Genomic DNA, 15378 nt, shown 5'->3' on the forward strand with positions numbered 1-15378 from the left:
CGCCCGGTCAGTTGCAGAAAAGCAGGATTTCATCCCCAACAGCTACTTTCTCAGTGGGGCTTATAAATACAACCCCCAACTGGCCAAATGAGAGGAGTGGAGCTGAGGAAACATATCAAGAGTGTTGATACACCATTTTAGTGATCTCCACTTGCATAGTTCTTAGTGTTTCATTAGGTGATTAGCGTAGGTGCTTTGCGAAGTGCTTAGGTTGATTAGACCACCACCTATGCGCTTGCTCTAGGTTTCAGCCTAGTGTTTAGTGAGGTTTGCATACCTCTTATCACTTGGTGCTTGCGTGCACCATTGTTGTACATCGGAGGGGCTTGTAGTCTTGTGAGATCACACCAATCACGTTTGTGGTGTCGCCGCCACCGTGTACCAGAGGGAACAAGGCGCACGGTGTTTTGGCCGGAAGCTTGATGAAGGACAAACCATGATTTGCTATGTGTGCCACAAGGAAGGTCACAAGTCCTATGAGTGCAAGGTGAAGAATGGGGGAGGAGCAAAGAAGAAAGAGAAGAAGCAAACAAGCAAGCTCTCCAACACCTACACCAACAAGGTGGACAAGAAGGCCTTCACACCATACTTGTTAAAGAAGAAGAAAAATGACAAAGTGGTGGCCATCAAGGTGAACAAGCAAGCCAACAATAGGGTCAAACGCTTTTGGGTGCTAAAGGAAATCATTTCCAACATGAAGAGCACCAAGAAGGTTTGGATTCCGTAAGGGAAGTGGGAAGTCCAATGGACTTCGGGGAATTTGGAGACTTGGCAAAGTATGGATGCATTTCATGGGGTGCATCATGATGGATAAAATCATTGCCAAGTGTGTTAGTGAATACTATGGACCCAAATTCCCCTTCCCTTGTTAGGTAACTAGATTCAATTTTCTTCAAGTGTCACTAGATTTAATTTCCTACTAGTGGCATCCTTAAGCATCTAGTTACTTTTTATGCCTAGGTTTGCATTTCAATCCTTATATCTTTTGTCATGCATACACTAGGTATATCTTATGGTAGGCTTGCTTGGTTTCATTCTTAAACCTTGGAGCAAACCTACATGGTTAAAAATTGTTTAGGAGCACGACACATAGCTTGTCTTTCGATTATTCATCTAATATGTGCCAAAGTCCAAATTGTAGATAATTTCTCCCGAATATTGCTTTCAAAAATGACTCACATTCATGTGATGTCTTCTTTCAAGTGGTATTTTTTATTCTAAAATCAATGTGCATGTTTCCTACAAGTATTTGATACTTGTGTGCACAAATTTAGGGGGAGATTACTCTACAAGTTGGATGCTTTGAGACTAACATCTTTTCAAGCTTATCATGTGTGTAGTAGTCTCATTGCAAGGAAAATGGAGTCCCCGGAGTTGAGCATCATACTTCAAATATCCACCACCTATTGCAAGTGGTAGAAATCAAATTGGTTTCCACATGTGGTATTTCTAAACTGATATCATCATGTTAATTTCATTTTGATATTTATATGCTTTCTCCATGTATTATATAGATTAAATTCCCTTGAACAATAATTTACCAAATATGCATATGATTTGCCCTCTACCATATGTATGCATATATTTAGGGGGAGCTTAATCTATATAATGTGAGAGTCAAATTTTATGACCTATTCCACCCTACACACAAAGGATCACAAAGTTTGACCCTCCCTTGTGCTACTAATGTCTTCCTTTTCGGTGTTTGATTCCAAAGGGGGAGAATTTAGAGGACCAAAAGCAAGCATTAATTTGTAGGACCAAAATCTAGATCATAAAAATTTACAAGTGGCAATGGTCTACAAGTGGTAATGGTCCAAGAAAGGGAGGATAGTGGATTATGGATTAGCCTATGTAATGGAGAGAATTTATAGGAAGCAAGGCTTAAATCCATAATGCCACAAGGGGACATTTGCAAGGGCAAGATAAGTTTTTTATGTGGTATTCTTTAGTTTTACAAGTAGTATCTTTTAGCATCATATAACCTTGCTCCTTGCATTGCATCCTAGCAAGTAGGTAGTTTTTAAATTTCAAAATTCTATTATTTGCTTGCTTTGGTCGTGTTGTCATCAATCACCAAAAAGGGGGAGATTGTAAAGAAAATGGACCCGAGGCCCATTTACTTTGGATTTTAGTGTTTGATAACCAACACAGCCAAGTTGGACTAATGAATTTGCAAGTGATTGTTTTGTAGTTCAATAGGGTGCAAGACGTGACTTGGACGAAGGCGACGTGATGATCCGATGATCAACACCATAAGCAAGACCCTAGGAGCACAAGAGAAGACCCAAGATATCAAGCAAAGTCCAAGCACGAAGATAGGAACCAAGCCATAAGCAAGATCACGAAGAAACGAGCTCATAGAGGTGACCGGATGTTGGACCAGACGCTAGAGGAAAGTGATCGGATGCTCCGATCAAGAGGCTTAGCAACAGCAGGCGTCAGCAGCAGTGACCGGACACTGAGTACTAAAATCGATCGAACACACCGATGGCACTGTTCATCATTACGTCAACACATTCAACATTGACCGGACGCTGGCGTCAAATCAACCGGACACAGAGCAGCAGCGTCCGATCGAGTATAGAGAGGTTCCAGAGCGACAAAATTGCGACCGGACGCGTCCAGTAGCATGTGATCGGATGCTGGCAGTGTCCGATTAGTTGATCGCAGCTCTAACGGTCGGGACGATCAGACGCGTTCGGTCAGGACATGATCAGTGTCCGGTCAGTAGCAGAAAAGCGGAATTTCGTCGCCAACGGCTACTTTCTAAGTGGGGCTTATAAATACAACCCCCAACCAGCCAAATGAGAGGAGTGGAGCTGAGGAAACATATCAAGGGTGTTGATACACCATTTTAGTGATCTCCACCTGCATAGTGCTTAGTGTTTCATTAGGTGATTAGCGTAGGTGCTTTGCGAAGTGCTTAGGTTGATTAGACCACTACTTATGCGCTTGCTCTAGGTTTAGGCCTAATGTTTTGTGAGGTTTGCATACCTCTTATCACTCGATGCTTGTGCGCACCATTGTTGTACATCGGAGGGGCTTGTAGTCTTGTAAGATCACACCAATCGCATTTGTGGTGTGGCCGCCACCGTGTACCGAAGGGAACAAGTCCCGCGGCGTTTCGGCCGGAAGCTTGATAGTGAAGATGGCGGGAAGTATCCGGGAGAGGCTTGACAGAAGGCACGTCGGAGACCCACTTGCACGTGGGGAAGACCCGAGGCTATCCACAGAGTTACCCAACCTGGAGCTTGACCCTTGCGAGGGATTCCTTGCGAGGGGCTCCAACGAGGACTAGGGGGAAGCTTACGCACTTCTTGATACCTCAGTAAAAATACCGGAGTCGTCGACGGGAGTTTGCATATCTCTATCTTGCTCTTTAGCTTCTACATTTATATTGATTGTATTACTCCTTTCGCGGTAGAGATAGCAACACACTAGCAAAACCGTAGTTGCACATTTAGATAGTTTATCTATTGCATAGATTTTGCTAGGGTTTGAAAAAAGAGACCATAATTCAGAAGTAGATTTTTAAGTTGCCTAATTCACCCCCCTCTTAGACGTCACGGTCCCCTACACCATTGACACCAGGTCTCTCTGACCACTTAACATTGCTCATAGGAATCTGATCAATGTCACACGCCACATGGTGTTCCCCCTGTGCCATGTAGAACCACCGCTGCGCCCAATACTTCATGTCCGTGTTCAACAGGGTAGCGATGTACTGGCCAACCATCCCATCCCAAAGCTACAAGTACGTGCTACCTACTATCCTTGATCTAGATCCCCCTTGAGCTTTCAAATAGAAGAAATGGCGGAAGAGATCAGAATGTGGAAGAATGCCAAGATAGGCTTCACAGAAATGGATAAAGACAGAGACATGAAGGATGGAATTTGGGCCAAGATTACATAGACTAATCCCATAATAGTCTATCAACCCATGAAGGAATGGATGGATTAGAACGCCAAATCCACCATAAAAGTAATCTTCAAAAACCACTAATTCATTGCCACGGGGGGTAGGAAAGCTCTCACTACAAGCCAGACGCAATCCCAACGTCACCTTATCAGGCAGCATGCCATCCACCACCAACTGGTTGAGCGCCGCCTCGTTGCTCATGGAGATCACCCATTCCTCGACGTGATTGAGCTCGCGCGATGCCCTACTCGAGCTGCTGCGATGTCTTTTGGGCGCCATCTAACAGATCTATGACCTAGAGGAGACTACGAGCTTGCGGTTACCTTGATGGCAGAGCAGTTACCGAGTGATACGGTGTGGACTCAAGGAAGAAGACGAAGTGGTGAAGGAAAGGCGGGGAATGTGCGCCAGGGTTGCGGCGCTCTTATAACGGTTCGACCCCTGACCCTTTGTCTTCCAGGGTTTTTAGGAAACCGTGCCCCCCTCGTCGTAATCTCCCCGAAACCTCCGCATGTCGTTGGGCCATCGAGTGGGCCTTATAGTCCGCCGTGTCAAACTGCGTGGAACGCGGAGTGAAGAAACAGAGTCCAATGCACCGCGTCGTCTCAATGGAGTCAAGATATTTTTTGACCTTCTACAAGATTCCTTCACCATCTTTCAATAGGCTTGGGGACTACGTGTGTACACATCATCTTGTGAGGACCGTACTGTTTCTCTCAGCTAAGACGAGTTCAGCACCCGCAGACTACCTCTTTGGATCCTGGCACCACGAGACTGCTTCACCTAGTGCTAGACTCAGGGACTAAGTGTATACACTTCACCTAGCGGTGAATGTACTGATTGCCTGGTCTAGATATTTTTCTTTGACCCTGCTATAAGATTCTTTCATCATCTTTCAGCAGGCTCGGGGACTAAATTGTGTACAATGCACCTTGCGGTGTATGTACTGTTTTTCCCATGGTGTTTCGACTAAGTCAAGTCTATCATCTGATGCCTCCGCTCTGCCCTGATGACCACGTCATCAGAGCCATCGCAATAGGCACTTAAGTGTGTACACTTCACCGACTGAGACTTCAATTTTTTTACTTGCGCTCCTTATATCCTGCCGGCAAACCTTGAAGCTTCAAGCGTGCTGAGCTTGGCTCCTGGATTGAAACACTTGGACATCTGTTTCTATAGCTTGGACACCATGTTCAACAGCTCAGATGATGTATTCAACAACTCGAACACATGTTTCAACAGCTCGGCTACCAGTCAATCTGGACGGACGCTTGTTTTTTACGACCGACGACTAGCTGGACTGCTTGGACAAGCTCAAGGCAACATTGCTCAGCGAATACAAGGCACTCGGGGACTAGCTATGGGGGTATAACTCCCGATACCCATAGGGCTGCACATGGACCAAGTTGCTAGGGGAGGCCTAGCCCACGAGACCACGCAGGGGCCGCGCCGCCAGTCGAGGTCCAGCATGCAAGACGACGACGCGTGAAGTACGGCGTAAGTCAGCGTGCCTCGCAAGACTACGTGATGATCCTCGGCGATCTACAAAATCTGCTCGGATATGCTAGATTACCGTGATATCTGTAACTTCCTATCTTCTAAACTAATCAGGATAGAAACAACCAATCTGTAACCCTACCCCTCAAGCTATATAAGACGAGTAGGGACCGCCCTCGTTTTCATCTGAACATATGCAATACAATCCATAAAGACACAGGACGTAGGGTATTACGTCAAGCCGACGGCCCGAACCTGTCTAATCGTTGTCTCTTGCGTTCTGTGTCACCATTCGGTTTCCTCACGCGCACCTCCACCGATTCATCTACTACCGTGGGCATACCCCTCGGTAGACTGCCGACCAGATTTTGTCGACACTTTTATATATTTTTTCTCTCTTATACATTTGTATTGGGAACCTTATTTTATTTCTTATTCTTCATCATGTCTTCCCATCTCCAGATTGGCGAATCCATACATGCGCGTATATTTCTGCGCGATGGAGTCGGTTTTCCCAAGTGCGAAAAGATTGAGAGTTGAGATAGGAAATTGTTGGAGAGCATTTTTTCAATCTTGCCAAAAAAAAAAGATTGGGAGAGTTGGTTTTAGAAGCTCTTGGAGATGCTCGATCTAAAACGGGAAAAGAGATAAAACAAACATCTTTTACTTTTATTTAGGAAGGTGGAACAACTAACCCTTTATTTCTTGTAAAGCCCAGTGGCCTTGTCCATACGGCCCGGGCGTGTGGCTTAGCTACGGCCTACTATGCAACACAGCCGTACGACGAAGCCCATATTGCCACAGATGCCGGGCCTACATGTTTAGTACCTTGGTTGGAATCCGTTCCTTTGGAAGCCCAATCCAAGAAGGCAAGAACATCTGCTGCTCATGGTCAGTAGTTGAGACATCCGTGACGGTAGGTTCAGAAGCAAAGCAATCACCACAGCTAAGAGCCACGAGCACGCAACTCCCTCCAGATCTGAATCCTGGAAGGCTGGTGGAATTCCAACGAGGGTTTTAATAAATCACCACGCTTCACATGTGACCTAGGAGTATTATAAATAGGAGTAGTTAAAACATGTGTTGCGCGCCCTCACGATCCAAAGCTCGATGCGTTTTAGGCGCGGCGCCCGAATCACTATGCAGTCATGCAAATCCTAGAACCACGTTGTACTTGCGATGGCACACGTTCTGTCACGAGGCGTCGGTCGGTTACGCCTACTCTTGCTAGCTGCTCAGTTCGGTGAGTGAGGTCGTCAACACTCAACAAGCAAACTTATGTGCCACTGGCCACTGCCATATATAGGCGATTGTACTAGAAATATGTTTGTTTATTATCCAGGAGTTTAACTAATCGTGTACGCTTATATACGTAAGAAAAACTAATCGTGCACGCCGCCAACAAACGCCGTGTAATACTCATACTCCTATAATATAAATGTGGATTCATCTATTGGTGGCTGGCTCATATATGATGAGGTAGGAGGAAGTCACAGATGAACGGATAACACAGATGGCATCTCGAGTTCTCTTCTCGGCCAGGAAAAGACTAGCTGCGAATATTCTGAAGTGGAAATTCGCATTGTTGTGGAAGGCTAGCATGGTATTGGCTCATGGCTATGGCTCCAGCTCGGTCAACACCAAGATGCCCAACTATAAGGAGAGCCCCGACAACCCTTTAGCCCGCTTGTTGTAAAAAAAATCCTTTAATCCGCTTGCAAAATCCGCACGGTTTGAGATTTTGAGATGGCAGGGCCGGCGCTGGGTGGGGCACATGGTCATGTTTGGTAGTGTTTCTGGCACTGGCTTTTCAACCAAACGCTTATAAATCTAATCTAAAACAGCTTTATTAGAGAAGCATCGCCAACCATAATAAATGAAGCTATATACCGGAGGATGAGTTGAAAAAAGAAGCTTCATCTGGTTCCCTTCTCACTCTTATGGGCCCAAAACGCTCATCCATGGCCCAATTTGCCCCTGAAGGAGAGGAGGTCGGCGCGGGAAGGGGCAACGGGGGCCAACGTGAGGAGGGACAGAGGCCGGCGTGGAGAAAGAAGGAGGTTGACACGGGCATGGGAGGAGGCTGGAGGCGGATAGGGTGGAGAGAAGAGAAATAAGGAAGGGAAAAATAAAGAAAAAAAGAAAATAAAATATATATTTCATCATTTTCAATAACCATGAGAGATTATACCAAATGTTTTTCTAGCCTGATAAGCTAGAGCAAAAAAAAGCCGCATTACCAGAGAAATCAAACTCAAGCTATTTTGGCCGGAGCGAAAGCTCTACCAAACATATCCTAGTAGTACTATCACTTCATATATATGGTCTAAAAGTTTAAAAAAAATCAAGAAGTAAGTTGTGACGCCCTATGACGCCACCTAAGCCATACACAAGTTGATCTAAACTGTGATACTTGTGAATTTTCTAACAGATCACTATTTATTAGTGTAAAGACTATTTATCGGTTAAGTATTCAATATTATGAGTCATTACGAGTTTTGGTTATAAGTATTTATTAAAGGTCTATGAATTTTAGTTTGTCTGAGGGTCAAAAAAAAATAACTATATGTGGAGCCAGAAGAAGCCACAGTTCGTGGCTCCTCTGCTTTGACTTCTCTAGATTGTAGTGTGAAGCCAAAGCTTAAAGAGCCGAGCTAAACAAACCTAAGGCCAAGGCTACGAGAAGGGATGTTGACTGCAGACAAGAAAAAAAACGAAATACTCTTTATGTTCTAAACCATAAGACAATATAATTTTCAAGATATATTGTTTTTACTATACGTATAGGCGGACATAGTATATCTACAAAAATAAAAAGGTCTTATAATCTCGAATATAGGAGGAGTAAATCAGTAAAACACAACGAGCTGACCGTTAGGTTGCCGGATCCGATCCTGACCCGTTACCGGCTTACCGCGCCCGCCTGCCAAGATCTGGAGTAGCCACGCTGACCTGGTCGGATGTGTGGTGTATGGCGGCACGCTCACGACTCTGGCCCAGCAGCTCCTGAGTCCTGAGATGCAACGCTACCATCGGCATCTTCTCCTGGCAGCCAGCGTCGGATTCCGCATCATTCCTTTGCCCAGTTGCCCCCTCGTATACAAATTAACACCGGCCAACCCGGAGTCTGGCGGAGACACCGGCTGGCCGATGGCGCACTACCTAAGCTAAGCTAAGCTTCCGGCCTTCTGAGGCCTCGGAGTCCTGGCATCGGCAGGATGAGCTCCGGCGGCTGCTCGACGTGCCTCGAGGTCATCTTCGCCGTCGTCCTCCCGCCGCTCGGCGTCTTCTTCCGCTACGGCTGCTGCAGCGTAAGCATTTCTCAACTCCACACACACCCGCGACGACACCATTGCATGCGCGTAATTAATCTAAATCTCTCTCCGTGCTGTTGTTGTCGTGTGCAGTCAGAGTTCTTCATCTCCCTCCTTCTGACGGTGCTGTGCTACGTCCCCGGCATCGTGTACTCCCTCTACGTCATCCTCCGGACGCCGCCGGAGCCGCCGGGCATCGACGGGGAGCGGCCCTACGACATACTCGCCTGATAGCCTTGTACGACTCCACCCAATCCCAACACGTAGGCGGTAGGCCTGTACTACACACACCTCGCAGTAGTTCTGTACTTTTTCGTCTCCATTTGTGATGAGCTGTAGGTAGCAGGTAGTGGTTCACTGGTTCAGGACATTCCTGACTGTGTTCTCCAGTAGCGTCCGTCTCTGTGTCCTCGTCCCGTATGACGATGATGATTGTTTTGGGTTGGTGTGTGGCATGCTGTGTGTAATTGGTCATTGGTTTGCTGATTCTTTTTTCGACATAGAAATCTGATGTCAGTTTGTCACCTTCACCTAGGGTGCTGGTGATTTGTTTGCCGACGCAACAGTTGCTAATTGGCAACTGATGTAAGATATATGGGTGTACTCATGTATAAATCCGGACCAGTAATGCGGTTGGAAAAGAAAGCTATTGTTTGTGATGAGATTACAAATCGTCTGTTTATTTCACTGTCTGAAAACTGCACTTTGAACTTGCATCTAGCAAACTGGCCTATGACTGGGGCTTTTCAATAGAATTGAGGAGTGCTTGCAGTCGCAGAGCACAAGTTACTTCAGAAAGAGACTAATGACACGAGACTGAAGCTAAAACTCAAGCTAGAAACTCATCAGAGAATATCAAAGAGCACATGTATCCAACTGTGCACTAATTCCTTCACCGTTTGCTAATCCGCAGAAACAATTGTAGCCTGATAGTCAAGCTCTCGGGCTTTTTTCTGCTTCTGCAGTAGGGTACAACAGAAAATGAACAATAACTAAAAACAACGGAGCAGAACTGCAGAAGCAAGCAAATCGAGCTTCATTACCCTTATTGACATCTATCCGTTCGGCTTACCCATATCCGGCTTGTTCGGCTTCTTTTTTCAGCCGGAACAGTATTTTTCTCTCACAACAATTCAGTCGGAACAGTGTTTTTCAACCAATTTCAGCCAAAATTCAGCAAGCCGAACGGTATGGAACCTAGCAAACAGGGAGGATCAGACTGGATACATACAGTTCCTTGGTGTTGCTGTCCGAAATCAGGGCGCCAATTGCTCTGAATTTCTGAAACGAGACTGCAGTTTCAGAATACCACGTCCAGATATGGGATGGATGGAAGTCAAACACTGAAACTGCACTCGATCTATTCAATGTCAGATTCAGCAGCAGCAGGCTTCCCTAAAAAAAAACTGCGCATCGCTGAAAAGCTAGACTGAAAAGTACTGTTCGCTAATTTGTTGTGAGAGAAAAACCCTGTAACATAACTGATAAGCCAAGCTCGCGCATGCTTTGTCGGTAGCTGCTGAATTACCAAATAGTACTATACAGTTTAGGCGCTTTGCCCAAACAGGTCGATCCGGCAGGGACTGTTTGGTTTGAGCCCTGGCCTGGGGAGCTGCACCTAGGCACATGCATCCGACCCCAAGCGTCCAAAAACCAACGCCTGGGATGCATGCCTGTGCCCGGCAGATTTGCCAGGGCGTCAACCAAACTAGCCGTCGCGCATGGGATTGCTGCCTGCCGAGGCATGTTTGCCTGGATCGTCCTGCCCCTCAAAGAAAGAAGGCTCCGAAAGTCTGAAGCCGCTCAACACTAACTGAAGAGTAGCTCGTTGCTGTGTAACAGTCAGCTGCCAGATGGAAGAACCATGGGACGGGAGTCATAGAAAGGTGCTGCTCATTGCTCAACGCTGCACGCTGCTTGCATGCGCGACGAAATTTGTTTATTTATTTATTTTAGAGTAAGACGAAATTTGATTTTGTAGTGGCACTGTTGACTTCCAGCTGGGCCTTTTGTGCATATATGAAAGTCATGAGATGATTTGTTTGGAAGTTCCTAAAATCTAAAACAGGGTACGGTACACCATTAACTCAATCTTGTGTGACTAAAACTTAGGGCCAGTTTGGATGGCGAAATTTTTTGCAAATGACACTGTAGCATTTTCGCTGTTACTTGGCAATTAGTGTCCAATCATGGTCTAATTAGGCTTAAAAGATTCGTCTCGTGAATTTCGTCTAAACTGTGTAATTAGTTTTATTTTTTATCTATATTTAATGCTTCATGCATGCGTCCAAAGATTCGATGTGACGAAAAATCTTAAAAAATTTGACATTTTAGGGCGAAACTAAACAGGATCTTAGACAACGTAAGTTGTCAACCGAAGCCACTCTACATTCCAAATATTCATATATTTTTTCAAAACTCAAGCTAGGGACTAAAACTTAGACAACGTAATTTGGAATGGAAGGAACCTTGTGGCCTCGTGGCCTGACCGCCTGACCCAGCGCCAGCTCGTTGACACGAAGCCTCACCGTCCGATATGAGCACGCGAAGGCGATCCAACGGCCGCGGTCTGGAGAAACGGTGTCCTACCTCCGATATTAGCCCAGTTCGTTCGAAGAAATTCTGGAGAAATTTAAAAAAATCTAAATAAATTTAGAAGAATTTATAAGAAAAAAAATACTATTTTAAATAAAAAAACGAATTAAGTCAGATTTAAGAGTACGTGAACGGAATTTTTTTTTCCTTCCCCCTTATCGCCTTCGCCTCCGCGGCTCCGCCTCGCTCGTGTGCTCCGGCTCTCCAACCGTCTGTTTGGTTGTGGGATCAGTGGGTTGGAGTGGCTCCAACCCATGTTTTGGGGACGGCTCCAACCCTTGTTTTGTTTGGTTGCGAGAATGGGTTCGATCCGTCTTCTGTTTGGTTGGAGGATTGAGATGGGGTCGGATCCATCCCATTTTCTGTTTGGTTGGATGGATTCAAACAGAACCTGCATATGGTCACCTTTGCACTGAAATGGTGAGGTTACCCTCCTCAATTTATGCAACACATAGCAATATTTGTGCTCAACACATAGCAATATTTCATATGCTTGCACCATGCATCAAAGATCAGCACACAAAATAATATAACAGGCACATATAAAAGTCTTGGCCATATTACAAATAAAAGTCTTAGGCCATATCCATAGGCACATTACACACTAATATCAAGTCTGATGCTTGCACGATGCATCAAGTTCAAGCCTTACACAATATATAGCAAGTTCAAGGCTTCCACATAGCAAGACACAAGCTTACTTAGACCACAAATATAAAGTTCTATATGGTACTAACAAAAGAACCATCCCATGACTACAACTTACCCTTACTGCCCAGGGTAGTTGTCAGCAATGTGCTTTGCAACCCAATTGAATTTATGTTCAAAAGGCAAGGAGTTGAAAGCTCTAGCTATGTGAGGATGTTGGACCAAGTAGGAATGGTAGAAGGATAAGTGAGTCGAATTGAAACTACCACTCATAGCCATCAAGTTGTCATACAAATCATCCGGCACATCATTGTCAGGTTTCCCCGCTTCCTTTATCGCCTTGGCTAACTTGGTACTTCCCCATTTAATTGCAGCAACCAATGGATCTTGGTCAGTCATGGCCCTCTTCTTGCCCTTGTCCCTCTTCTTAGGATTGGTGGCCTTGGTAGCCGATGAAGTTGCCGCATTGTTGTCTTCATTTGCATTCCTATCACTCTGTACCTCCATCCTCTGTACCTCATTGTCCCAGTCATCTGTACTGTCTTCCTGTGTACCTAGAGGCACACCCGAGTCCTTTGCAAACTTGCCTGTAGCCATGGTACTTCCAAATATTGTGTGCATCTCCTCAAAGTGTTGAATAGGCTTGTTTAGAAAATCAGCATCAGACTTGTGATCCTGCAATATATGTACAATTTTAGCAACTACTATTATGTGACAACTAATAATTCAGCAACTATTATTAGATTATTATATGTGAGAACTAATAATTCAGCAAATACCTTAATATGATTGTTGTAGTGCTCATCATCAAGAGTTATAGTGAAGGTATCTTCATCCCAACCAGCAGCACTCAAACCACGAAGGTCACATATTTTACGAAACTTCTTTTGCCATGTCTTAAGGTGATTCTTAACCTGCTCACCACTGCGCACAATGCCAAATTTCTCTTGAAGAGCCTTTGCACACCCATTGTAGTGAACCATCTTGAAGGTGGATGAAGTCTTGGTGCCATTAACCACTAAATTGGCAAGGTATTCGAGCATGCAGGCTGACCAAGTTGAAGTCCAAGTAGCATGTCCACCAGTCCCTGCACTACCCTCTGCTTCCATTCCCCTACAAAATAAACAATGCAATATATGTCCTCAAATAATAATGCCAACAAAGTAGCAAACAAAGTAGCAAACAACGTGGCAATCAAATATCTGTAGAAATATGTCCTCAAATATAATTTCAGCCCTCAAATACAATTATTATATTGTCCAAGAAAAAAATACAACACAAATTACATTGACCGATACTAGTTTCCATGGCTTTGACGATCTGCCCACATTTGGGCAGCCAGGCCTTCCCTAAAAGCTAGCATAATGGCATTCTCACTTGCTGTCCCAGCATATGTGGTGTGCTGGGTGTCCTCATCGTTGTCACTTGGTATATTGAATTCATCACTCCCATCTTCAATCACCCAATTATGAATGATGCAGCAAGCAACAACAATATCAACTTGAGTTTCATAAGGAAAAAAAGGAGAGGCATCATCAAGTACTTTGAATCTCCTTTTTAGTGCTCCAAATGCTTGCTCTACTATGATTCTCAATGAGCAGTGCCTACGGTTGAACAATTCCTTCTCATTTTGCACCGGATTCCTCCCCCATTCATTCAAGTGGTATCGTACACCCCGAAAAGGGGGTAAAAATCCTGGTTTGGTTCCATATCCAGCATCAACTAGGTAATATTTACCTAACATATGATGCATAGTTAGGTTACATCTCAATGATCTATTAATTTTGATGAACAAATTTATGGACAAGACATAGGTTCTTGTATTACCTTGTGGCACACGAAGGCCACCCTCACGTGTTAAAGCATCACGTAAAACTAGTGCGTCATGTGCTGTCCCCTCCCATCCGGCCAACACATAGGTGAACTTTTGGTCAAAATCTACGGCTGCCAGTACATTTTGAGTACAATGCTTGTATCTACCACGAAAAGCATGCTGCATTTCCTTTGGAATAGTGGCTCTTATATGTGTACCATCAAGTGCTCCTATACAATCCTACGTGATGTTCAAAGAAGTCAAGATTAGGTCAATTAGGTTTGGCAAAAAATAAACTTAGAATATGACATAAGGTTGAGCTTCACACCTTAAAGTATGGATACCACCTTGGGTCTCCTTCAATTTTAGCTGGAGTGTCCAATGAAGGGGGCCTAATATAATCATCTCGTAGCTCACCAATAGCATGAAGTACTTTGTTAAAATAACGACTGACCGTTTCTCCGGATCTACCAAAATTGGTTGCAATTACTCTATTCCTAACATTGTGCCCCACAGTATGCAAAAACATTGCCACTTGCTCCTCAACACACATATGAACGGTATCTTCAAGTAAACCACGATCTCTAAACAACTTACAAAACCTAAAGAAACGTGCTTTGTTCATTCTCAGCATGTTTACACAAGTTGTGTCATCCTTCCAGATTTTGTCATTGAGGTATTCCATTCTCTTCCTATCCCTTTCATATATTGGTGCATAAGTAATCCCTTCCCTTCTTGCAACTCGTTTTCTTTTCCTAGACCGAACAACAATTGCCATGACACACAACAACCAATGTGCAGCAGCAGCAAAAACAAATGCCTTGAGCCTGTTATTCATCTACATACAGCAGCACAATCAAGCACAGCAGCACAATCAATATAGATCAGGTAGGTAAAAAGCAAATATTCAGAAGCAGACCCCATCCAATTCCATATAAGAGGTAACATGGTCTTAAAATTCATGTAGTTTGATTCAAAGTTACTTACAATTTAAGTCTGAGCACAATATACTACTGAAAGACCATCCATAGTTTGTTTCTATTCATAGGAAAAGGGTGCTCCTAACCATCTAGGCGTTGTACGCAAACGGCGGCCCCGCTGGCCGGTCAGCGGGCGGGGGGTCGAGGGGGGGGACGCCCCCTCGCGGGTTTCAGGGCTCTCGGCATTTCATCAATCGCATCAATGAAATCGCTATGAAATCGCTATGAAAAAGTAACAACAGAACCAGACTAAACTAGTACTCACCTGCAGGGATCCGGGGCAGAGGGCGGCGCCGGTCCAGGGCAGAGGCCGGCGGGCGGGCGGCTCCTCGGGCGGACCTGGAGGCGGGCGGGACGGCACCTCGGGCGCGGCGGGGCGGCTCCTCGGGCGCGGCGGACCAGGCGGGGCCGGCGCTGGGCGAGGCCGGCGCTGCGCAACCCTGGCGGAGATGCGGGGCTCGGCGCTGGGCGGCGGTGGTCTGATGGAGCGGTCGAGTGGAGGGGAGGTGAAGGGATAAGGTTTGGGGTTCTCAACCCGAGCGGAGCGGCTCCGTCCGCCAGATTTCGACGGAACAATCGAACCCGCATATTGAAAGAATATTCTCCTGG

General features: G+C 45.3%; 3 protein-coding genes across 3 annotated transcripts; 1 reads left to right on the plus strand and 2 right to left on the minus strand.

Annotated features, from left to right (window-relative positions):
• The first annotated feature begins 8480 nt into the window (after window positions 1–8480).
• Window positions 8481–9390, plus strand: LOC136529384 (salt stress-induced hydrophobic peptide ESI3-like). Its single transcript, XM_066522458.1, has 2 exons — window positions 8481–8730; window positions 8827–9390. The coding sequence occupies exons 1-2, from the start codon at window positions 8638–8640 to the stop codon at window positions 8962–8964; spliced, it is 231 nt and encodes a 76-aa protein (XP_066378555.1). The 5' UTR covers window positions 8481–8637; the 3' UTR covers window positions 8965–9390.
• A 2496-nt stretch (window positions 9391–11886) lies between these two features.
• LOC136526791 (uncharacterized) lies at window positions 11887–15116 on the minus strand. The gene is made up of 3 exons (XM_066519384.1): window positions 15035–15116; window positions 12756–13089; window positions 11887–12651 (listed from the first exon to the last, which is right to left on the minus strand). Exons 2-3 carry the CDS (start codon window positions 13083–13085, stop codon window positions 12097–12099), a joined length of 885 nt encoding a protein of 294 aa, XP_066375481.1. The 5' UTR covers window positions 13086–13089; window positions 15035–15116; the 3' UTR covers window positions 11887–12096.
• LOC136526790 (protein ALP1-like) lies at window positions 13274–14909 on the minus strand. Its single transcript, XM_066519383.1, has 3 exons — window positions 14118–14909; window positions 13804–14029; window positions 13274–13713 (listed from the first exon to the last, which is right to left on the minus strand). Exons 1-3 carry the CDS (start codon window positions 14625–14627, stop codon window positions 13274–13276), a joined length of 1176 nt encoding a protein of 391 aa, XP_066375480.1. The 5' UTR covers window positions 14628–14909.
• Window positions 15117–15378: the final 262 nt, after the last annotated feature.

This window comes from Miscanthus floridulus, chromosome 19 (assembly GCF_019320115.1).
Source record: "Miscanthus floridulus cultivar M001 chromosome 19, ASM1932011v1, whole genome shotgun sequence".
Taxonomy (NCBI): domain Eukaryota; kingdom Viridiplantae; phylum Streptophyta; class Magnoliopsida; order Poales; family Poaceae; genus Miscanthus; species Miscanthus floridulus.